Source organism: Pseudonaja textilis, chromosome 2 (assembly GCF_049901715.1).
Source record: "Pseudonaja textilis isolate UNSWEBS1 chromosome 2, rPseTex1.2, whole genome shotgun sequence".
NCBI lineage: Eukaryota > Metazoa > Chordata > Lepidosauria > Squamata > Elapidae > Pseudonaja > Pseudonaja textilis.
In genome coordinates this window covers 167,067,482-167,093,565 of record NC_141991.1, presented here as the reverse complement: position 1 = coordinate 167,093,565, position 26,084 = coordinate 167,067,482, and the positions used below count along the sequence as shown (strand labels likewise).

General features: G+C 36.3%; 1 protein-coding gene across 1 annotated transcript in view; it reads right to left on the bottom strand.

Moving 5' to 3' along the window:
• The window catches only part of CPLX1 (complexin 1), a 173,749-nt gene extending 147,917 nt beyond the window's left edge, over positions 1-25,832 (bottom strand). The window contains exons 1-2 of the mRNA XM_087926385.1: positions 25,460-25,832; positions 23,389-23,503 (exon numbers count right to left, since the gene is read on the bottom strand). Of these exons, the coding sequence (XP_087782511.1) occupies positions 23,389-23,419 (31 nt within the window). The 5' untranslated portion in view covers positions 23,420-23,503; positions 25,460-25,832. The remainder of the gene's footprint in view (positions 1-23,388; positions 23,504-25,459) is intronic.
• Between the last annotated feature and the right edge of the window lie 252 nt (positions 25,833-26,084).

The following is a 26,084-nucleotide window of genomic DNA, read 5'->3' as shown; positions in this document are numbered from 1 at the left end:
TCCCTTTTCAACTCCTTCCCTCAAAACAATTCTATAGAGCACTGCACAGCAGAACAACTAGACACAAGGACATTTTTTTCCCAAAAGCCATCATTCTGCTAAACAAATAATTCCCTCAACACTGTCCAACTATTACAAAGTCTGCACTACTGTTACTATTAATCTTCTCATCACTCCTTCTCATCCATCCCCTCCCACTTGTGACTGTATGACTGTACTTTGTCGCTTGTATACTTACAATTTATATGGACTGTTTCCTAGCATGATTTGATTGCTTATTGTACCGTATAACTATCATTAAGTGTCATACCTTATGATTCTCAACTCTTGATGAATGTATCTTTTCTTTTATGTATACTGAGAGTATTTGCACCAAGACAAATTCCTTGCATGTGCAATCACACTTGGCCAATAAAGTATTCTATTCTATTCTATTCTATTCTATTCTATTCTATTCTATTCTATTCTATTCTATTCTATTCTATTCTATTTCCATTACAATTAATGAAGGGAATAGAAATTAAATACACCAAACTCAAATAGCTATTGAAATTATTTAACATATACCTTTTACAATGGGCATCCCAAGCTGGAGAGCTGATTTTGAAATGGTATATTTCTCTGTTCATAACCAGCCTATTGAACTTTCATTGGGACCATGCTAACCACAGTGGGGGTGTTTTATTTCTCTGAGCCCCTCCTGAGTCTCCTGGTAAGAGGAACAGATTTGTTTAGGAAAAAAATCCTTGGAGAGTGAGTGAGAGGCCAGCTACAATTTCAGTGAGATCAAAATGCTGTAATCTGCTACACAGACTTTATCACAAAGAATTGTGTTTAGTCTTGGCTTCTCCACTCAAAAATTCACACCAGAAACCGTATTTGACAAAAACGTATATTAGGAGGGCGGAGCTGGCGTTGCGACGATACGGCATGCGATCTCGGAGGTCTGAGATCGCTGCCGATATCTTTGCTCCTGGACGGTCCTATCGGATCTAAACTGTCCCAAAGAGATAGTGAGAGTGAAGAGCTCATCGTGTTGATCCCAAGGATACCACAAAGTCCCTGGTAGATCCAGGAGAAACTCTTCTTGCCAGCGGCAAAAAAGCAGCCATTAAAGCTGCTGAAGTTTGGACAGCTCCGAAAGGGAAGAGAACAAAAAGAGAGAGTGTGCCGGTTTGGTGAGAACTTTTTCTTTATTTTAAGATCTGAAAGGACACCCTAAGGAAAAGAAAGAATCTGTAAAAGTTTTGACAGAAGTGATTAAGCGGCGATTTTAAACAGGAATGTCAAAGAAATGTGTTTTTTTTCTCATTGCTGGATTTTCTATACACGATCTTGTATTTTGAAACTGGACTGGTTTTTTCATTTACATCTATTTTTTTCTCCTTTTTGATTTTGTAATACTTTAGGCTGGAGGCTCCCTTTAGTTATTTTTTTTAAAATATTTTTTTCTTTTTTTTATTAATTTTTATTATATCTTGCTTGGAAAAGGAGCAGGGAAGTGAGAGCAAAGAAACTTTGTAACACTGCCAACTAGAGGCTTGAAAATATTCTATTTCCCTGTGACCAACAAAGCTGAGAAAGAAAGAACTGAGACTCTTTTTCAAGGACTTTGCAATTTGATAAGATAGAGGGAAGAGCATGGGAGAGTATTATTGCAGGTGCTCTTCTGGGTTTCTATCAAGAGCTGGAGTCTGGTGTTGAAACCTAGGGGGGAAAAAGGTGATAAGTCTTTGGAGAAGAGAGCTATAATAAGAGCCTTGGATAATTAAACAAACTGCAGTGTGCTCTTTTTACTTTTTCTAAGTTGTGCTATCCCTCCTCACCAGTTTTATTGTATTTCATTTTATCTTCTTTTTTTTTTCTTTTTTCTTTTTAACTATTTGGGGTTTTGGCTTTGTTGGAGCTTGTCTTTGTTTTTCTTTTTTTCTTTGGAAGTCCAATCTCTACGTTTGCTTTTTATTTTAAAGGGAAAGCCTTTAAGTATTAATGTTTCCTTTTTTTTTAAAGGGAATAGCCTTTTTTCTCTCCTTTACTGGTATTTTTGTTTTTTCATCTACCTTTCTGGTTTATTCTTATGCACTCTTTTCTATTTGAGACCTTTTAATTGGATTAAGGTGTTGAAGAACCTAAAGAATTTTTCTTTTTCCTTTTTTTCCCTTTTTTTCAAGCCTTTTTCTTCATCTAACTATTGATTGGATTAAGGTATACAAGAACCTGAAGAAATTTTGTCCTCCTTTTCTTTTTCTTTTTTTTAATCATTATTACTGGGCTTCTTTTTTCTACTATTTTTATTTTGAACTATAATTGGTTACTTCACAATTGGATTAAGGTTTAGAAGAACCTGGAGATTTTGAATTGCTTAAAATGAGTAGGAAATTTACAACTCCTGGTTCTTCAACTTCTACTTCTTCCTCTCCACCATCTGGAGGACAACGTTCAATACACACAGTGTTAAAGCAAGAAAGAGAACAAGAAAAAGTGACTCTGCAGATGTTTATGCAAGGAATTCAAAATATTCAAGCAAGATCAGAGAATATTGAAAAGAGAATAGAGAACATTGAACAAAGAACAGAGAACATTGAGCAAAGAACAGATAACATTGAACAAAGAACAGGGAAAACCGATGAAAAAGTGGAGAACATCCAACAAATGATGTTGAAGTATGATGAGAGATTCCAAAAAATTGAAGAAGAAGATAAACAAAGAGACAAGAAGATTGGAGATATTGATAATAGATTAACGGTGGTTGAACAAGATAAAAGTGGTATGTTAAGCTGGGAGATGGATAGATCAGAATTCTATCTTAGATTCCAACACGTAGAGGAAGAAAAAGGACAAAACTTAGCTGAGATAATGATAGAAATACTGGCTGAAGCTTTGGAAATAACTCAAGAGAAGATGATGGATGGAATAGATGAGGTTTATCGAGTTTTCACAAGATATGCGATGAGAAATAGCTTACCAAGAGAAGTTCACATTAGATTTACAAAGAAAGCCATTAAAACACAAATATTGCAAGTGGCAAAAGAGAAAACATTGAAATATAAAGACAAGGAGATTGTGGTCTTGACACAAATACCCAGAAGAGTGAGAGAGATGAGAAGAGAATACCAATTCCTGACTAAAATGCTACTTTAAAAAGAGGTGAATTATAGATGGCTGATTCCAGAAGGTTTAATGTTCACATGGCAAGAACAGAGACATAGAATTGACTCAATTGAGAAAGCGGAATTATTTTATACAGAATTTTTTGGAGGGAAAGAGGAAGAGGCAGAAAAAGAAATCTCACTAATTGAATTCCAAGAGGACTGCCAAATGGCGACTGAAAAAGAAGAAGGTGCAGTAGGTGGAAAGGTGGAGGCCAAAGAACATGAACTAAGATCTACAAGAGCTGCTAAACAACTACAAAATATAACCATGGAAGAGAAAAAATTGATTACAATTAATATAAATGGACTTAACTCAGCCGTTAAAAGAAGGAAAACCTTTCATAAATTAGATAAATTAAAATTTGATATAATTTGTCTACAAGAAGTACATATTAAAAAACAATATGAACAATTGTTGATACAGCCAAAACTAGGGAAAGTATTTACTTTCTTGACACAATGTAAGAAAAGAGGAGTGGTTTTATATATTAAAGAGACCATCCCAGCAAAATTGATTTATACCGATGATGACAGAAGAATACTAATGGTGGAAATAATGGACAATAATACGAAAACACTCCTGATTGCAATCTATGCCCTGAATGACAAACAAGAAGAATTCTACAAAAAATGACATATGAAAATAATTGAACTGGACTATGCTAATATAGTTATGATGGGAGATTTTAATGGAATTGTAGACAATAAATTGGACTATACAGCACAGAAAACAATAAAGCAAAACAGAAAGATTCTCCCTAAATCTTTTTTTAAAGTGGTAGATGAAATAAACTTAAAAGATACATGGAGAGAAAGACATGCTAAAACTAAACAATATACCTTCTATTCAAATAGACACTTATCATGGTCCAGAATAGATATGATATGGATGTCAACAGAATTAATAACTAATATTCAAGAAATAAATATTGAAACAAGTACTTGGGCAGATCACAAGCCAATGACAATTAAATGGAAAGGACAAAAAAGAAGATCTAGATGGACGTTAAATAATACTATTTTAAAGGAAAAAGACTTCACACAGTGGATGGAGAAAGAATTGGCTTTTTTCTTTAGAGAAAACAAAAAAGAAGATACATCCATTCAGAATGTATGGGATACAATGAAGGCATATGTTAGAGGCTTGATAATAGACTATACAAGGAAAAGAAATACTATGTAAAGACTAGCCTCTAAGGCCTTAAAGGATGGGTATAAAAGACTTGAAAAAGAGATACAGAAAATGCCACAGAAAAAGGACATCAAGCTAAAAATGGATATAATAAAATGGGTCAAATAGAAAAAGAAGAATTAGCACAGAAAATTAGAGGTGCAAAACAGAACTACTTTGAAGATGCAAACAAACCAGGTAGATGGTTAGCATACAAAATGAGAAAGAATCAAGGAAAATATTGCAATTAATAGATGACCAAGGCCAAGTTTGCTATGGTAGTAAAGAGAAGAAGGAAATCATTTGAGATTTCTATGGGAAATTATATATGCAAGAGAATATTGATGAGGAAAGAGTTAAACAGTACTTATAGAATGCTAATTTACCCCAGATACCTAAAGAGATTGAAACAATGCTAGAAAGCAATATAACAATGATGGAGTTAACTGAAGCACTCAAGAAGCAAAATAATGGAAAGGCACCAGGCCCAGATGGACTTCCAGAAGAATTTTACAAAACATTACAAGAATCGTTGAATCTTCCATTGCTAGAAGTTATGAATGAAGTTATGTTAAAGAAGAAGATACCTAAATCATGGTCAGAAGCCTATATTACACTAATTCCAAAAGAGGAGGCCGATCCATTACAAATTAAGAACTATAGGCCCATTTCTCTACTAAATGCAGATTATAAAATTTTTGCTTCAATATTGGCAGAAAGATTTAAAAAATATCTAAATAATTTTATTCATCCTGATCAAAATGGATTTCTGCCAAAGAGACAAATTAAAGACAATATGAGAGTAATCTTGGACACCTTGGAATACTATGAGGCACATCCTGAAAAACAAATGGCTCTGATGTTTCTAGATGCACAGAAGGCATTTGATAATGTGAATTGGCGATTCATGTTATTACTGTTGGAATAGATGGGTTTTGCTAGAAAATTTATTCAAGCAATAGAAGCTTTATACTATAAGCAAACAGCAAAGGTAATGACAGAGGGAGAACTGACAGACTCTATCAATATAAGAAAAGGAACAAGACAAGGGTGCCCACTATCGCCTTTGTTTTTTGTGTTAACTTTGGAAGTGCAAAACAGAAATATTAGAGATGAAAAGAATATAAAAGGAATGAAAATCAAAAAAGAATTTAAGCTGCAAGCATTTGTAGATGATCTGGTTTTCATCCTAGAAAACCATTTAGAAACAGCATCAAAATTGATAGAAAATATAGAGACATATGGAAAGGTGGTTGGTTTGAAAATAAATAAAGATAAGACAAAGATCTTGACAAAGAATATGCTGTTAAGACAAAAGGAAGAACTGGCAGACCTATTGAAAATTCAGGTTATGAATAAGACCAAGTACTTGGGGATATATTTGACAGCAAGATGTAGTACATTAAAAGAGAATAATTATATCAAACTTAAACAGCAGGTAGCGCTAGATCTGGTGAAATGGGAAAATTTACAACTGTCACTAATAGGGAGAATTTCAATAATCAAGATGAATATACTATCCAGAATTTTATATTTCTTTCAAACAATTCCAATTAGGCTTGGAAAAGATTACCTTGAAGATTTAAATAAAATTGTGTTGAAATATATATGGCAAGGTAAGAAAGCCAGAATAAAGTTAAAACTTTTGCAAGATGCTAGAATTAGAGGAGGATTTGGTTTGCCTAATTAGGAGTTGTACTATCAAGCTACAAATCTGATGTGGGCTAAGGAATGGATAACATTAAGAAATACTAGATTGTTGACATTAGAAGGACATGAGCTGTTGTTGGGGTGGAATGCTTTTTTATGGTATAAAGGAACTAAAACACAGGGATATTTTAGAAGACATTATATACGGGAGTCTCTGTGGTTAAACTGGGAGAAGATTAAAAGACAATGTTATTTGAAAATTCCAGTCTGGTTATCGACTATTGAAGCATTTTCTTATTCTATAATATACAAAAAGGAACAAACAGTTAGATATGGTGAAATATTGAATGAAAAGGGTGAACTCAAATCTATACAAAAGCTAGAGGAACAAGGTATAAAGATGAATTGGATTTCATATGCGCAAATACATTCAAGGTATGATAAAGATTTTAAAATGGAAGGTTTCTATGATAAATTGACTGATTTAGATAAGATTTTGACAGGTACTGATGAAAAGGTGATTAAAAAATTGTATGGATATTTATTAGAAATTAAACTAGAAAAAGAACAAGTTAAAGAAACTATGATTGCTTGGGGGAAGAATTTTGGATATGGGATCAATTTAGAGAAATGGCAAAAATTGTGGTCTCAAAATTATAAAATGACAATGTCAACAGCATATAAAGAAAATTTGCATAAGATGTTTTACAGGTGGCATTTTCCCCCAACAAGAATAGCAACAATGTTCAAGAACAAATCTGAAAAATGTTGGAAATGTCATCAGACACCTGGCTCAAATTACCATATGTGGTGGACTTGTGCGGATGCTAAAAAATACTGGACTAAAATCCACACGTGGTTGGAAAAAATGACAAAAAAAATATAGATTTGAAACCAGAAATATTTTTATTGGGAATTTTACCTGAAATATATAGTAAAGAATTGAAATATCTGATTGTAAATGTATTAACAGCGGCTAGGATTGTATTTGCCAAAAACTGGAAAAATGAGAAAACACCATCACAGAAGGAAATCATTAAGAAAATATTGGAATGTGCTGAAATGAGTAGATTGACATTTGAAATTAGAAAACAAGAGGATAAACAATTTTATAAAATTAGGGATCTATTCTATCAATGGTTGGACAATAAAATACAGTAATGAAATATGTAGACTTTTAGAAAATGATAAATATATAAAGATATACTTCTTTCTTATTATATCTACAAAATGATTTTAGGATAGATTTGGGATGATAATATGAACTGTTATAAAACAAACTAAGTAAATTATGATTATCTTGTAAAACATGAATGTATAAAAGTATAGTCAAATGATTGATTAATAATGATACTAAGGTATTTAATCTTTGATTGAAAATACGAGATTATATGTAATGTAATTGTAATTGAAGACTACGAAATGGAAGCACAAAACAATTTGTAAACCAGCCGGCACACTGTATGTACACATATGGAAGATAGCTTGATGTTTTTATGTTTTGTTTATTTATGTTTGTTTTTAAACATCAATAAAATTTTAAAAAAAGAAAAAGAAAAGAAAAGTAAAAAAGTAGAAATAAAAGAACAAATAAATAAATAAATAAATAAAAGACAAAAACGCATATTGCAACAAAAGCATATTTTGATTAAAGTTGTGTACAGATACGGATATATTAGGTAGTGTGCCCAATAAAGAGTCAATGCGGCTTCAGACTTTCTGGCTTGCATCTATCCAGATCTTTGATATGCACAGCTAGACAAAAAGGATAACAGATGACATCATAAGAGAGTTGGAAGGGATCTTGGAGCTTTTCTAATCCAACCCCTGCTCAAGCAGGAGAGACCTTATAGCATTTCAGGCAAATGGCTTTTTTTCTTCTTTAAAAGCTCCTGTGACGGAGAACCCACAACTTCTTGGAAGCACCCATTCAAACGAAATTAATGAAATAGTTGATGATTTCCTTGTATCAACTTGAGAATGCAGTTCCTTCTTATATTCTGGAGGAGGAGGAGGAGGAGGAGGAGGAGGAGGAGGAGGAGGAGGAGGAGGAGGAGGAGAGGAGGAGGAGGAGGAGGAGAATGATGATGGATGATGATTATGATGATTATGATGATGATTTTGGACTGGGTTATTATGGGTCAAGCCCATTTGCTTCCTCTTGGGTGCATGTTTAAGTTCTGGGAATCATGTAATATAAAGCAAAGCCCTCCAAGCTCTGATAAATAATTCAGTGTTAAGAAGATTTTTCTAGTGGGATTAGTCGTTTTTTTTACTCACAAAGACTTGATACACCAGACTTCTGTGGGTGGTCCACTGGACTACTAGAATCTGGGGCTCCATCATGCACCCCAAATCCTATCAAGGTAAACTCACAGGGAAATCCAGGGAAGTTCTATCATTATTAACGTTTCACTTCCCCGATACATTTTGTTTTCTTTTTCTTCCCAGGCTCTATTTGTTTTCTAATGGCAAAGACTGTTCCAAAAGTGTTCTCATTAAATGTACTTTTGCTAGCTAGTCATCTGCCCTCCTGCTGCATTTGTGAGTTAATCTATTTCATTTACAGATGCATCCGAATGATAAATAGACAACTAATGTCAACATATTTCATGTGTTTGCCATCGAATGAAGGATGAAGGAGGTTGCTACAGGATTTGCTTACTCTTGCTCTCGGTGCTCTCCGTGTTTTATTTTGCCTTTTTTATAAATGACCGGAGCACATTTTTAATTCTCAGGGGGGAGAACAAATCACCAATTTCATCAAAATGCTGCGGCATTTCTCTGTAATATCAATGAATATTGAGGAAGAAATACCATCTTGGAATTATTAAACTGAATGCTGTTAGCTTATTTTCAGCATTTTTTTCCTGGTTACAGAAGGGAGAAAATAATGAACGCCTGAAACATGCTAAATTTCCCTTTGGCTCACATTTCTATTGTAACTGAAATTAAAAGTATTGTGGCTCCTTAGAGTTCATGTAATTTATTTTTACATGAGTTGTTCTGCATCATCTCCATGTCATCAAATTAGGTAGTTTAATCAAGGAACACTTTTATGAAAATACAGTTGTGAGTTTCTAAAGCATGTTTGTCCTATTTTTCACACCTTTCGCCCTTGAAAACATTATAACTGAGTCACAGATCAGTCAAAGTACTGGGGACACCCACATCTTATACATTGTTTGGCATGCTTGAAAAATTATATGGGTCTCCACGTTCAAAAATATATTGAATTTGAACTTGGCCTTGGGAGATTCTTCCATTGTGCACCATTACAATACAGATTTGCCTTAAGTGCATACTCAACAAAAAAACATCAGCCAAACACAGTTCTTTCTGTGATAGAGAAATCTTCCTGGAGTATATTCTTGCCAACACATATTGCCAATGTATACCTGCTTGCCAATAGGAGACCCAGTTTGATACAGTGGTTAGGGCACTAAACCAGAAAACAGGAGAATATGAATTTCAGTCTTCCCTTAGTTCATGACAGCTGCTGGGTGATTCTGTCTCCACCCCTTGTCAGTGTTCCAAATAACCAACTGCAAACCAACAAACTCCAAGACAAACATTTCCTCAAAGTTCCATTTTATTTAAGTTGTCATATTGGCAATCTGAGAGTTCCGGGTTTTCCCTTCCCAAAAGAGAAATAAAAGATCCATCCCTTCCACCCATCAATGCATCACATGGCCCAATCAAATTTTTGTCCCAACTGGAGACATCCCTCCAGTCACTCCCTTCTAAGTGCAGGGCAACATGTCCTTGACTCTCTGAGAAAGAATGTTGTTGTGTCTAATCTTCTACCTTACTATGAAATCCCCCCTCCCCCGCTCCCAAATTCCCAGACACTGAATGTGGTAGCCTCAAAGCTTCCAAGTAAAAAATGGCTTCCAAGGTTGAGACCCAAATTCATACCATGTAATGCAAATAATATTTGTCAAAGTCATCGTTGCATTTCAGAAACACTTCAAAGTGTTTCTAATGTGTTTCTGTATGGAAAATGATTCTAACTTACCAAATGCTCAATGGCTGAATTCCATCTTAGATTAGAAACCCCTGACAAATCAGAATAAGTGGCCGGGCGTTCTGTTGTATATGCAAGGGAGTTGTGTTGTTTTCAATATATTTTCTGTCCATGGCAGCTCATGTACTTTGAAAGCCATGCATATAGTCCTGAACTTACAATAGTTCTTTTAGTAATGTTTTGAAGTTACAACAGCAATAAAAACTTAGAACCAGTTTTCACATTTATGACTGTGGCAGCAACACTACCACCTTCATGGTCATGTGATTTACATTTGGATGCTTGACAACTGACTCACATTTATGACAGCTGCAGTGTCCTATGGTCACAGGATCCCTTTTTGCGAACTTCTGACAAGCAAAGTCATTGAGGAAGCCAGGTTCACTTAAGAACCGGGTTGCTAATTGAACAACGGCAGCGATTCACTTAACAAACATTAGTGAGAAAAGTCATTAAATGGGGCAAAGCTCACTTAACAAACTTCTCACTGAACAACATAATTTTGGGGCTCAATCGTGGTCATAGGTCGAGGACTACTTCTATTGAGCAGAGTTTTATCAGCAAGGATTGACAGTTTACTCCAACGAAGTAGCTTTTCTTTTAGCCCACATGTTTTTTCACTTCTTCCCACTATCAAGTAGTATTATTGATAGACAAGGAGGAAGATAAGTTATTCACATATTTTAGTAAGCAACCTCTGTTTGAAAACCTAAGGAAAAACAAAATATCTGTGTTTGGACACATTGAATAGTGGAGGATATTTGTCACCCTGCTTCCTGGGACTTGTATGTAGTGAAGCTTTTATCTCAAAGAACAAATATGAATTCACATTTTGAATGTCAGCAGGGCCCAGACTGTAGCTATAATAAGAGCCATTACTTGGGAAATTACCGAAGCTACCCTGCACCATTAATCACTGTACAGAGATTCAAATAGCATAAGTGGATTCAACAAGCTATCTCAAAATTTAGAGTTATTCACAACATTGCAGTTTGGAGGAATTCGAATGGGAGGTTTTGGGGAAATACTCCAACAGAAGCTTTTGTCAAAGTCAACATTGGCACTTGCCATGACTCAAGCAAGGGCATACACAAAAGAAGCTCCACACCACTACATGTTATGGAAGAAGATAGCAAGTGTACAACAAACTAAATAATATAGCCAGTTCAGCTGAGTATAGGAAGTGTGCTATCTGCAATGCTGTACATAGGTGCAGATATACTGATTCTCACTCAGCTTTTGGAGTAAATACTTAACATTACTTATGGTTCAGATTCAAATGCAAGTTTTGCAGGAACAAATGCCATTTCAAATGAGTATATCACGTCCATTAGTGCAAAACCAAAGATGGTACCAAGAAGCCACATCATTTAGTTTCACATGAATTGAACTGTTCAGAGGATAATGTGGATCATTCAGAATGTGTACAAGAAGGAGCCTTAACATGATGCAATGTTTGTAATGATATTAACTAATAGAAAGATGGAAGATAGCAAGATGGAAATTTGACTCTGTACCTGACATGTCCATTAACAACCATAATGTATTCTGTTGATATTTCAAGGATACTGGTTGAGGACATTGTGTTTTCTCCATGATTATAATAGACATTACGAAACTGATTTTTGATGCTGTGCTTTTATTGTACATTATGATCTTAAAAAAAACCACCTTGTTGCTGTCCATTGATTGTTGTCCTTTCGGTTGGGGATATGCTTAGTCCCAAATTGTCAGATTACACAAGCACATAAATTGCTTACTAATCTAGAACCATGTCTCCAATTGAATGGAACTACACTCACCAAGTGTCCTTGCTATTATTGTTGAAGTCAAGCAGTTTTATGCCTGTGTCTGTGGCCATAGCTTCCAAATTCCTGTTGACCATAAACCTCTTTGGGAATGTTTTCAAATATCAATGTTATCATTACACATGCAGCACTAGAGATGATTATATGTTTAAAGCTTATGATTATACACTTTCCTACATGCCAAGACAAACAATAACCAGTACCGATGCTCAGATTCACCTACAAGAAACAAAGTGTGTTGTACTACAATTAATTCTGAACATCTTATTGCTGGAGAGCCTTTGCTTCAGGCTTATCAACCTATAAAATTAACTGCTCAGGATCCCAAATTATTAATTATATTAAACTTAGTGTGGAAAGGTTGGTTGGCTACCATGCCAGGAGAATTTAAGGCATTTCAAAACCCACAGACATAGATGCCTGCATGAAGGCTGTCTCTTCAGAAGAAGGACCATACTGTTATTTCAGAGGGGAGATATCAAATCATTCTAAGTGCATTGAACACAGCACATAAACATTTTGGCTTAGAAATTACACACGTTAGGCAGAAACTGACTCAAACATCATACATGACATCATGAGAGCACTTAGATTCCTATTCCTAAGACTTCATGTTGATGTTGAAAGGCCATTTCAGGGAAAGAACTTCCTAATTATATACAGTCTATAGTAAGTAGTTTTAACATCCTCACAAATGTCTTCAACAACAGCACTACACCAATTACTTGCAATTCATTGGTTGTCTGACCTGACTCAGACAACAAGTCGGCATTTATTTCAAAGGACTTGAAAGATTTTTATAGAAATAACCTGATCTAAGCCATCACTATCCCCTCCAATTATCACCAGGAATTCAGTCCTGCTGGGTTCCTTTAAAAGCTGAACTGCCTCCTGGGGACTTAAAGAAACATGTCTGAGATATTGCTGTTATCAGCTCTTACTCTCTACTCTTGTATATTACATGAGCAGCTTTTTGAATGAAACTATGAAGCCAGATCCAATGCCATTCTCTTTACTAAAATTGGGATCTTGAGACTCATAGTGCACCAGATTTAGTGTGAAAGTAGACTAATATAGCACCATCCCATTGATCAACTGAGACCTTCCTCTCTAGAGTCAATGAGCAACAATATACTCATTGAAATATCGTATCCTAAACATTCAGGAGTTGACAAGCTAGGTAACATTTCTTGAAGTATCACAAGAATGAATTCACGATGACACTAGAACTAAGTCTTTGCTTTCAGTATATAATCCCTTGAATCTTTTACATCAGTTGACTTGAGTTGATCCATGAAAAAGATCCCTTTTAAATTTTTTTGACCCTTTCTCATTTAGAAACAATTTATCTGAAATAAATTCCTGAAGCATGATTGCCAGAGTCAAGATAAAGGAAGAAGTAAGACTTCCCATGAGTTGGAAGCCATCCTCCTATTTTTATTTCTTGTGTGTTTGTGCAGAGACCAGGAGAAGGGGAGTGGAGGGGTCTGACTTCATGTTGCTTGTGGTTTGCCATTAACAAATGTGTAAGAAAACTCGGAGACTGACGAATTAGAAGAGGGGCTGGGAATGAACATGGAAATAGTACAGCTGAAGGCAATATGGTGGGCCATTGCAGACAAAGAAAGACAGACTCATAAGTGTGAGACTGATGCCTATTCAAGGAGGGAAAGGTGACAATGATGGGAGGTGATAGCTCTTCAGTGCAAGGTAAACTGTTGAAAACATTACTTTGGAATTGATCAAGGAAACTTCTCACCTAAAGCATTTCCGTCAGAAATGCTCCTAGTTCTGTTCAAAAGACTGATCCATGATTGAGCAGACTAGAATTGGAAGTTACAGGATCGGAATCATCATAAACTCAAAGAATTCTATCTCATCAACCGGAGAATCTATCAATCAGTCAATTTTGTATAGCTGCAGAGTTTGGCAAACTGGGATAATCAGTATGTTGCAGGATGATCTCAGCATCCTGAGAATCTAGAGTTACATTATCCAAAGTTAATATATTAATTATATTTGTCCTGCAGAAATGAATTTGTCAAAATTTATATTGTCAACCAGCTTGATGGGAATGATCAGCTCAACTCTTGCCCAAGCTCAACTCTGTTGGAGTTCCTTGCTGGAAATGTTTACATGTTTGTTTGCTTATTTTTTTCCCCCTTTTTTTCAGCATTTGAAAGTAATCTGATCTCATTCAGATTTCCTGCTTAGCTTTCTGGATTCCGATGCCAGACTCCTTCACTTAAAAGAAAATCAATTTTCAATCTGCTGAATAAAATGTCTAGTTTACTTGTAGTTTCAGTCAAAGAGCAGAAAGGTTGGCACACATGCATTTAAAAGAAGATACCATAGAACAATTAACCAGGGCAAATATCTCTCATATGTTTGATTTAAGAATAATTATTCCCTTTAGGCAGCATGAAGTTATGCTATTAAAGAGTAACCATACTAGCTCAAAATCTGGCTATTTTTTCATACTAAAGTCACCCTAAAATAGATAATAACATATATATTCTTCCAGTTTTTGTATTCCTTTCTGTTTAATTTGAGTTTTGCAGATTCTCCAAATTTTTCCACACGGGGCAGTGCAGGATCATATGCCTAATTGTTTAAACTCACTAGTGAATATATACAAAAAGTCACATTTTAAGAGGAAATACAAACAGGAGAAAAAAAACATAGATAACTGCTTTAAAAAAAAAAGTGGAAAAGCAGAGGTGCATTTCCATATTAAAAGCTACCTGCCCTTTTCAAATGCTGATTTCAGAATATATTAAAAGTGTTTGTTCCCATCCTTCAGGGCTCCTGCTGTTTTTATTTGTCAATGTATCAATTTATTCCAACCTCTGTTTTCTTTCTTTTAACTAGATATCAATCCAAAACAGAATTCCCTACTTGTGACACAATTGCTAATTTTGCCTAGATTATTTTAAGAAGAGTCATGCCAAGAAGACACTTTGAAAGTTAGAAAATAAGGCAAATTTAGTCCATGCATTCATTGACATTCTCAAAAAAAAAAAAAAAATTCTAAAGCTTAGTGGGATAGGAGACCACACTCTTTTCTTTTCAGGAAAATTTGTCAAACACGCTCAATCCTTTTAATTTTAATAATGTTTCCTTCAATTCATCCATACATACGTGGAGCTCTAATTTTCTTTATCTCTTTAAGTCAGTTATAATACTGACTATTTTAGACAATAAATTATTTTTTTTTCCAGTCCAGTCCTGTGGAGGGGATACAGATATCTGCTTAAAGAAATAAAACTGAAATCCCCTGCTGAAATTGAATGGAGACCACCTGAGACCAGTCATTTGCTTACATTCAATATATCAATGGGTATAGAACATCATAGTCCATCCCTTGTAATTACTCATCAAGACTTCCTTTTCTGCAAAGTAAATCTGTTTCATTGAAGCAGTATAATTTTACAGTTAGGATCATATGGGTGATAATTGTGTGTGTGTGTGTGTGTGTGTGTGTGTGTGTGTGCATGCGCGTGGGCACATAGTTGAGTTCTAGATTGAAAATACATTTGTTTGCTCTACAAATTGGATCTACAAAATGTGAATGCGTATATATGTCTCTATCAAATTATTCTCTTCAAGGAGACAGCCATGTTCGCTAAGTGTGAAGGAAGGAGTGTAGAAGCTGGGGGCAGAATTAAAAGAGGCATCATCCTAGAATCCCTACATAGCCACAAGCAAGCTATGTCCAATCACTCTTGAATTCTGTTCACATTTTAAATAATTGTTAACAAGGAAGTTATTAGTTGAGAATATTCCTGTGCATAGGCATGTGTAGCAAAAAAATAAGTTTAATTGGACCTGATTTATATTGACTGTTTCCTAGTATGATTTGATTGCTTATTGTACCCTATGACTATCATTAAATGTTGTACCTTATGATTCTTGACGAATGTATCTTTTCTTTTATGCATACCGAGAGTATTTGTACCAAGACAAATTCCTTGTGTGTCCAACCACACTTGACCAATAAAGAATTCTATTCTATTCTATTCTATTCTATTCTATTCTATTCTATTCTATTCTATTCTATTCTATTCTATTCTATTCTATTCTATTCTATCTTTCTGTCTTGACAGTTCAAACCATTATTTCCCTCCTCCCAGCCATTCAAATTTCTGTATTCACGTGGCTGTTTTATTTATTAAATTTTATGTCTCCCATATCCCGCTACAAGGTGACTCAGGATGGATTTTTAAGAACCTGTTATTAGATTCTCCTTCCAAACACATGTGTTTCTGAATGTCTCTTGCAGGTTAGAAGAGCTAGGAATTGGTGACACAAGGACTGACACTCAGAAATAGCAAAAGCACTTATATATCATTCCATAATGCTTTAAAGCCCTCTCTAAGTAGTTTACAGAATCAGTATATTTCCATCCCCAGCAGTCAAGGTCCAAATTTTACCTTGGAAGGATGAAAGGCTAAGTCAACCTTGAGTCAATCAGAATTGAACTGCTGGCAATTGGCAGAATTAGCCTGCAATACTGCATTCTAACCACTGTGCCAACACAGCTCTTAAATAAAATTATTAGAGTAGCAATTCTATCTGGCAAGGCTGATGAGATATACATCACAGCAGCTCTGCCCTTATTAACCACGCAAACTGGCCAAAGTTTCTATCAGAGCAACAAGGTGAGGTGGCAGCTTATTCAAGGAAGCAAATAATAGTCTGGATTGAAAGAGAAACTGGAGCAGGTGAAGAAGCTCCCCAAAGACATGTGAACAGTGTTCATTCTCACTTGATACACATGTCACTATAATTGTTTCAAGTCTGAATTCACATATTACATGTATTACTTTAGAACACTCAAGGTCCGGAGGCTGAATTCGCCCCAGGGGTGCATAGATCTTGCCCATGGGGCTACCCTAGAAACAGTGAAGGACTGGCCCACGGTGCCTCTGCCAGCAAAAATGAAGCTCGTGTGCTGTGTGTGCCACCCCCAAGCTCAGCTTTCTCTGGCAGGGGGTTGCAGAAGGCTATCCCAGCCAAAAACAGAGCTTGGAAGCCCAGTTTTGCTGGCAAAGCGCTCCACCCACCACAGGCGCCCCAGAACATGAGTAGCATCATACTGGCCACCCCTACCCTGGCCATGCACACACACCCCTTGAGGCAGCCCTCAATTAATCGAGTTTGACACCCCTGCTTTAGCACATCTGTTTAAGAATATAACCAAACTAGAAATAGCTCTGGCTATTTCTTTCTTACTTTATTTAATAGTCTTTCCTTCTTCATTGTACCATCCTACTTTTTTTTTTCCTTTATTGCTTTAATTTAAAAGCAAAGCATTACCTTTAAACACAAATCTGACTGGAGAGTAAGGAAATGCAAATGAACTAGAAAAATTTCAGAACTAATCAACTTCAACAAGCAGGTATTTCTGCTTTATTTGCATTTCCACTTACTCTCCATCCAGGTTTGTGTTCAAAGGTAGCACACTGCTTTTAAATTAAAACAATAAAGAATTGTGTGGTTTTTTTTAAAAAAAAAAATATGCAGTTGCACAATGAAGAAAGAAAGCCTATTTAAATAAAGTAAGAAAGAATTATGTGTCAAATTTCTTCTTGAAGCATCTGGCTTGGCTCACAATGAACAATCAACTTACATTGAGTTTTCAGTTCTTCATTTTTAATTCCAGTGACTGTGTTATTTAATGATAATGGTGTCTACACAAGCTTTTGCTGTTTTTTAAAAGAATTATGTGTGATTTTTTTGAGTCACCTTTCTAAGTATAATAAAGTATTACATAAAGGGGGGGATAAGAAGTAAAGAAAAAGTAAATTTTAAAGAAGTCTTGTATTGGGGCTATGCGACAACTATGCAATTATATCAACTATGGGTCTCAGAAGTAACCCAACCCCCTTCATACCATTAGAAAGATAATCTACTCAAAGGAATGCATTATAGAACAAGAAACTCCTCAGATCCCAATGCTTTCAACCTCCCTATTCAATTTATACTTGGTGTGTCTGCCTTGAGTGAAGAATCTTAGTAATATGCCTTAAGAAGAGACCTTTTCAAGAAGGCAGTGTCTATTTCTCTGCCTGATTTGATTAGAAGTTCAGATACTCCAAGCTTCCAAAGTGGTTTATCCTGCCATCTAGCAGGGATTTCAAGTATTGTACTTGCTCACAATGAATAAGCTCCAAACAATGAACATTTGTGGAAGGGGAGGGGAATCAAGACACTGAAATCTATATGCTAAAAAAAAAAAAGAGGTCCAAATTGCAACATGGTCATGTTATCTATTTATACCAACCTGTTTTCATCTGACTTACAATAAACATCATGAACCATTTAGAATCAGTACTGTATCATAAAGTAGTCAATGAAAAACAGATGTGCAAAGTGATCAAGTCCAGCTATTAAAATCTAAGGGAAATATTAAAACTTCAGCTTTACGACTTTTCAACTCTGAAGTGAAATAAAATTGGTCTATAAAAGAAAACAGACTTAGGGAAAAACTCAAAGCCTTCTTTGACAGAATGCTCCATAAAGATAACCTCCTGAAAAGGTCTCATGTTTCTTTAATTGGCTGATCCTACCTTATGGAATGATTTTGTGCCATGGAGTCTGCAATCCCCTACATCAGAGGATGTGGGCATGTTTTTAGTTGCCACTTATCTATCTCTCCAGCCAGATGTATTCCTACTGCCCCTTGGTAGTGGATGTGCTCTGTAATTGTAGTAGCCTCAGGCATCAAATTTGCAGTATAATATAAACACCTATTCACAAATAAGCTCCACTTAATTCAACACAGTGTATTCCCAGCTCTGACCTTACAGTGCCATCAAAGAGTGCCCGATTGCCTATCATTTAATTTATATCAGGACTATAATTTTGTGCTATAAGAGAGAAATAGCAGCTGAATGGCCCACTTCAGAGACTGAACTGGCCCTCGGCGTTTTCTCCAGTTTTCATCATTCCTTCTCAGTCAACTCTATAACCTTTCCTGACTAAAAGATCCTCCACCACCACCTCCAGCTTGCATTGCTCTAAATTTAAATAGCAACTATTTGGATGACATTGTTCCAATGTCAATATTGCTGCAAATAAATTCTGTAATGCTAACTGTCTGGCAATTCTGAATAAAGTCAAGCTCATAAGCAGGCTTGTCATTGTTTCTAGGTAATGACAAAATCACATTCTGAAACGCGCATCAAAGGACTCGATCGATGTAATTTGCTTTGTTTTATATTAATGTGTTTGTGCAGTGACCAAGTCCAACTCCTTTGAAATTAGCTTATTTAAAATTGCCAAACAAATCAATGGAAGCCAACCCTGTTATTATAACCTCAGCCTGATCCAAAGAGGGAAAATGCACTTTTATTCACAATGCATTTCCAGCCTGTGCTGTGAACATTGCCTCTCTGTCCTTTATATTGATTTCCTGACTTATTTCACCAATTGCAGAATATTTGCAGGCTAGAAAGCATATTTTGAAGCATTTTCTGAGAGCCAGTTTGGTGTAGAGGTTAAGGCACCAAATTAGAAAACAGGAAACTGATGTAACCATTTATAGTTCCTCAATTTAATATAATATAATTCAGCTGATATTTCTGGAAAGGGACAACCTTGGAGAAATGAAATCTAAACACATTATGATGTATAATTTGAAATACTGCATGTATTACCTCAGTCAAAGCATGATTGGTTTCCCAATAGAGGTTTTGAAATTGATACAGTGAGCAGTTTTCATGTTGATTCCCAATGAATTTTTCTACTACAAAATTAACAAAATTAAATATAGTCATGTGTATATTTCTAACCATCGGTTGTGCATGTCTACAAGCAGCCTGAGATTAAAGTTGTTCACTTTTCTGTATTTAAACTAGGTGGCAATTTGATTTGAGTTAAGATGATAGAAACTTGATACCTACTGCTTCTCCTTCTCTATCCTCCACCTCCCCCATTCCTTTATGCTAAGGATTGAAAAATCAATTTATAATGCATGCACTGCCAAAATAGATAGCATTGTTGACACAGAGGCAACTGACAGTAGAGTTTGCAGCAGTGGTTACTTTCTACTCAAAAAATTATCAACCCCCCCCCCCAAAAAAAAGTATTTAGAAAGATGTAATAAAAAGGAGATATGCAATTATAGAATTAATGTGATAGAAAAGCATCTATGATAAATAAATGCATTGCTTAAAATGCACATTTTTGAGGGAAACTGTATACAATTTTTTAATCTTTGGGAACATTTCATAACATAAATGATGATTCATGTTTTTTAAAAATAATTGACAGGTATAATATGGGAAATCTAACACCAATATCAACCAGATATAGATACATATATATTGTATGTTAGTGTATTCCATAGACTGCCAGATATAGACCCATAAATTACGTCACTGGCTTCGGGTTAAGGGCATGAGTTGGATTCAATCATAATTACAACATATGTATTTCATGTTTTGTTGAACTCAGCGGGGTTACTCATTGTAACTAATTAACTCAATCCAATATATAAGAATGACATCTGTTCTACAATCCGATGTTCCTAGTGAAATCCAAGCAAAGTTGTTAGCCTCCGAAGAAATTCACAAGAAGACAAAAAGGACTAAAAAAAAAAACAATCCCGAATTGTTGGATGTAATTATGCAGAATAGTGCAGAGAAGAAAACGTTATGAAAAAAGAAAAGAAAAGAATTACTATACTGATCTTTTTTTAAAATAAATTCAGTTTCTGGAACAGACTTCTTTTGAAGCAGAATACTTTATCAAGCTTCCTTAAGAAAGTGTGAAGAGATCTGTGTTGCTTCAGGTGAGATTGAATTATTGTTCCCAGAAATCCCAACCAGTATTGATTAGAAATGCTGGGAGATGTAGTTAAGTGACATACCAGGAGTACATGTTCTCCATTTCTACTATTCCAGTGTTATCCTGTTCTCTTTTAGGCTGGCACTCCTACTTAGAGACATTGTATAATTTCCAATGTAGCTTTCCTTTCCTGCCCATTGAATGTGTCTTTATGTTCTTCAAGTTTCAAATGTTGTTGATAGAGCATGTCAAATTGTTCAACTTTCAATTTCCAAACATTATGGGTGCTCAAAAGCTGTGACATGCCTTCGGGATTGCAAAGATATTTTGGTTACTTTAATATAATTAAGATATGCTTCTTAACTACTCACATATCATAACTTTTTAACATTTTGTTGGTTTCATTTGATGGACATAGGGAAGAACTTGGACTCATCTTTAGTATCTCAGATTGCATGACCACAAAAAAGATCTCTGTCTCTGTCTCTCTGTCTCTCTGTCTCTGTCTGCCTGTCTGCCTGTCTGCCTGTCTGCCTGTCTGCCTGTCTGCCTGTCTGTCTGTCTGTCTGTCTCTCTCTCTCTCTCTCTCTCTCTGTCTCTCTGTGTCTCTGCCTCTATCTGTCTGTCTACCTGTCTGCCTGTCTGTCTCTCTCTCTCTCCGTCTCTGTCTCTGTCTCTCTCTCTCTCTCTCAATGTCAAGAAATAAAACCCTCATGTAAAGCAAGAGTTACCTAAGAATGGATAGACTCTCTTTTATTGCATGTGTTCAAAATGGAGAGTCCTCTGTCAAAATTCCTACATTTGGGATTCTATGGAGCAGGAGGCCCCATTTGTGGTCTCTTATTGCTGAACTGATAATTGTAGAATTAGGAGTGTGAAAATCCACATCAGAAAAATTTTTATTTGGAGGTTCGTCCCATTTTTTTTTTAATCTAAGCAATCTTCTCAATAGGTGTACTTGAAATTTCAGCAGTGAAAATAACGTCAGCATAAAATATGAAGTATTGCTGTGTTCAGTGATGCAGTTACTTTATTCGCATATCAACAGAATAAAAAGGAAAAACCCCTCCCCCCCAAAAAAAACCACTTTATGGGCATTTTCCTGAAAAAAAGAATAGGATTTAATGGGATCTACTTCCATACTTCCTTGCTAATTCTCAGGCCAAGCCACCAAACAGGAAACTGATTTCTGACATTCCTGCTCATCTCTGCAATGACCAAATTCAATCAAGTATTTATGCTGAAGGGGAGCCATGCAGGGAAAATGCCCCCCTGGGTCCTTCGTTAGTCCTTTCGTCTGGATGCAGCTCTACCCATAAAAAAGCTGAATCATGTTATGTACTTCCAAGAATGAAGTCCTTTAAAAAGAATTTGAATGAAATGAGATTTCTGCACCCAACCAGAGATAGAATTGCAGTCAAAAAAAAAAAAAAAAAGGAAAATACGTATTGTTTTCTTTTCTTTGGAGGAGTTCACTCTTCATTAATTCATTTGCAAATAAGGGGGAAAATGCTTATTTTCCATGTACGTAAGGCAGAATTAAATTGAATAGAAATGAGGTTGATGAAGTAAATAGCTTCTTAATGTGTTTATATTGCAAATTGCATCCACACACAGAATAACATAAACAACATAACATAACATACCACTAACGGGATAAATCTTGAGGTGGAACAAAAATCAAAGCCAACATGACTTGCAAACTGTCTGAATAACGGTCTGCACCTTTAAACTCAAGGCTTAATAGGATTTGGAAATGCCGATCAATGGAGGAGCATTTTAAGATATGCTCTATAATGTACTGGATGAGGTGGAGGAGAATGAGTCCATCATAAAGACATTCAGAATAGCAATGTCATCCAGCAGTTTTCTCAACTACACTTCAGACTTTCAGTCAATGGAAACATACCTTTTTCCCCACATGGACACAGATATAATAGGACAACCATTAAAAGATTAGACAGTGGCCAAAACAGTTCACAAAAACTATGCTTGTGAACAAGCTTCACTGGATTTCTTATTGTAATGTTCCATGTCTATATATCCCTGTTATCAAAATTCCTGGTGATGTATTATATTGCAACTAGCAAATAACTTGGAAGCAGTTTAATTGATGTGAATTTTCCTTTAAGAACCTGGGCAAATTTTGAGATTGTTGAGTGAGCTAACAACGTGTGCTAAGCCAGAGACCTTTAATTCCTTGTAAAATTAGGTTTGCTGATATCCCATCCTTTGAATGAAAGCAATGACGGTTTAACTTACTTAAATATGTTCCATTTTATCCTGCAAATTTTGCCTCTCCTATAATAAAACGCACAGTTATTTGATTCATTAGCAGGAATCACTGGTCAACCCATAGTAGAAGAAAAATATATTTCTGCATTCAGGACAGATCATTCAGAAACCACCATAGACTTGAGAGTGTTCTCACTCCTGCCCCCTACTGGATTGGAAATTCAATAATGTAATAATGCTTCATCTAAAACAAACGATCTATGGGATTTTTAAGGTGTACACAACGTATTGGGAAAGAGGAATATAAAAGGGGGGATGTAAATTATTTAGTAGCTTAGTGATGCAGACCAAGGTTCTTTTCACCACAGCTGTCAATAGGAAATCTGCATTGTTCGCAATGGAAACTTCACTGCAGAGGACAAGTCATGAATTCAGGTCATGCGCAACAGCACCCACCACATCAACTGGGATTTTGCCATATATTCCATGTTGACGGTTTACAATTCCTTCTACCCATCAAGTAATTACTCAATAGCACAATTTAGTTCTTACCTCCTAAAGCTTGTTTCATTACAAATTCCATGATGATGGCTTTAGATTCCTTCCCACCAGAGCAGTTCTCACATGCAAGTCAGGTGGAGACAAATTCCTGAGGTTCAGCCTGCAGCTGAATTCACAAAGCAAGAGAGGGAAAAGAAGGCATTAGGGTGGGCTATAGCTTTCTTCGCTTAGTTCCTTCTGCAGTGCATCTACTTGTCTTTTAAGAAATCTGCTAGGTTGAAAATGCTTGGCGTACATGCATACAAAAAATGCACACAACACGTCTCACACTGAAGTTTCTTGCTCATGCTTTGGATAGCTAGAAAGTATAACATAATCTGTGAAATGCACTTTAGGAAGGCTGATAAAGGGCATAATGTTTTGCTGCTAGGTCATCATGGGATAGCCTAAATTTATAGGGAGTAAAATCTGAATTTAGGTTGAAATCTGAACTTAGCCTGAATCAGATGACTATTTGCTCTGAATTTTGTAAAAAAAAAAAAAAAAAAATTAAAAAAATCCCAATAGAATTTAATTTCCAAAAAAAATGACAAATGAACATAGCCATTTTCTCAGTCTTAATCTATTTTCCAAAATGACTATTTAATAGGATTTTCCAGAGTTGTTTTTTTCCCCTTTTTTAGATTGCACCATTATAAGGAGCTCTAAAGTTCAGCACAAAAATCATAGGGTTTAATCCTTTCCTATCTGACACAAAGTTAAACTTCAGTAATCCTTAGGGGTTTCTTGAAAAAATGCTCAGAATTGGGGAAGTAATAGCTCTTCAAAACAGAGGCAGTGCTGGGGGGCATTTGAAGGTTGAAGCACTTATGCTCTCGGAATGCTCAGCAGCAGCCTTCTCTGCTGGTAGCTTCTCATGGCCAGCCTCATCTGCATCACTCGCTAGAACCATCATGCTAGTCAAATTAAGTTAAACACCAAATACATTTTTAAATATGTCATTATTTGAAACTGACATCACTATCACAAATGCACAGAAAACTGAAAGCTAGGCTAGTCCTATCTCCAAAACACAAAGATTTTCCTACATATTATGTATAATATGTACACACATCATTCAGAAGTTTTCTTTGGATTAGCACAATGGTTTTGATTACAGTCATTGTGGCATAGAATTTTCAATTGTGGCCACAAAGTTAAGGCAGTGATCTTGCAAATCAGCACGATTATGAATTTTCATGCACAAAAACTCCAAAAGTAGATAACCCTATTTAAAAAAAAAAAAAGAATAAGAAATTTAGCCAATAATATCTCTTCTCCCGTGATTCTGCAAAGAAAATAAAACATGCTCCAAATTAGTCCAAGGCAAAACAAAAACGTTTAAATCAAACTTAAAAAGAATGCCATTGAAAAGACCTAATTAGCTGCATTTTTCTAAAGAAGAAAGGAAATCGGACTTTGTGAGAATTTATCAAGAGGAAATACAGTGCTGCACCAGTTAACCATTTTCTAGCTGAAAACTTCTGTGATGAAGAATGGTTAACATTAGTGGTGGGGTGGATCAGTTCCTGCACCAAAGAGGTACATGTTTCAAATTCCAACGAGATTATAGTGACACTACATACATCACTACTGCAAACTACAATTGGAGTAAAAGGTTTCTTTTTGCTTCTTTTTTTACAAGAAGCATTTAAATAATAATGTATCATCAGAGACTCTGCATGGGAAGCCCAGTGCCAGTGCCTGCAGTTCCACTTTAGAGAGGCTTTCATGTGCACTACATACACCAAAACACTGTCCCATAGAGCCATCACAATACTTTCCAATTCTTCTGCACAGCCAACTACCAATTTATGCAACCATAAAGTCATGCAAACCACAACTGCCACCACTAAACAGCGAGACAGGGGAAATTCCGACTTCGTGGGGTTGTTCTGAACAGCAAGGTGTTTGAAGGAGAAGAGAGCAGAGACTGTTCAGCACCAAGGACAGTTTCTCGCGTCCGGGCGGTGCCAGCCTACAGTACTACTAAAGATACGCTACGGAATACGAAAGAATCAGCACCCTGGACAGCACCGTCCTTTTCAAAGACGGGGTGGGAGGGTGTGTGTGGAGGGGGTACCTTTCTCGGTGGATGCGCTCCCGCAGTTCTGCGTTCCCTTTAAGTCGCAGCGAAGGCAAAAAGCTGCTTTTCTTCTTTTCTCAGCAGATCAAGCACCCTCTGTAGCCGATTCCATGTGTGCTTCAGGAGCGAACGCCTCTGTTTGAAGATATAGGAGCGGACGTAAGAAGTTCTCTCCTTCCAATAGGGTTTAGGCGCGACGTTGAGCCAGTAGCGGAGAACGAACGAGCCCACAGCGCCTTTACTTTCACTACTCCCTCTTTTTATCACGGGATTTCCGGACCATCCCACTGACACTATTCCCTCCTTACACACAACGACTGCTTCTTCCTCCTCCTCCTCTTCTTCCTCCTCCTCCCGCTCTACCGAGGCTGCTGGGTCGGCATTTCTCGCCTAGCATTCGCCGCCGCCGCCGCCGCCTCCCACCCACCCACCCACCCCCAACACACACACACACGCGCACACACTTGCGCCACTCCACCACCCCACGGTAAGGGGGTGCAAAAGCTTATATAGCAACTCCTCTTGCCGCAGGAGTCTGCCGGTCTCATACATACAGTTGGGGGATAAGGGGGATCGGTTGGGAAGATGGGGGGGAAACCTAGCGTAACCTATAACCTGAGCT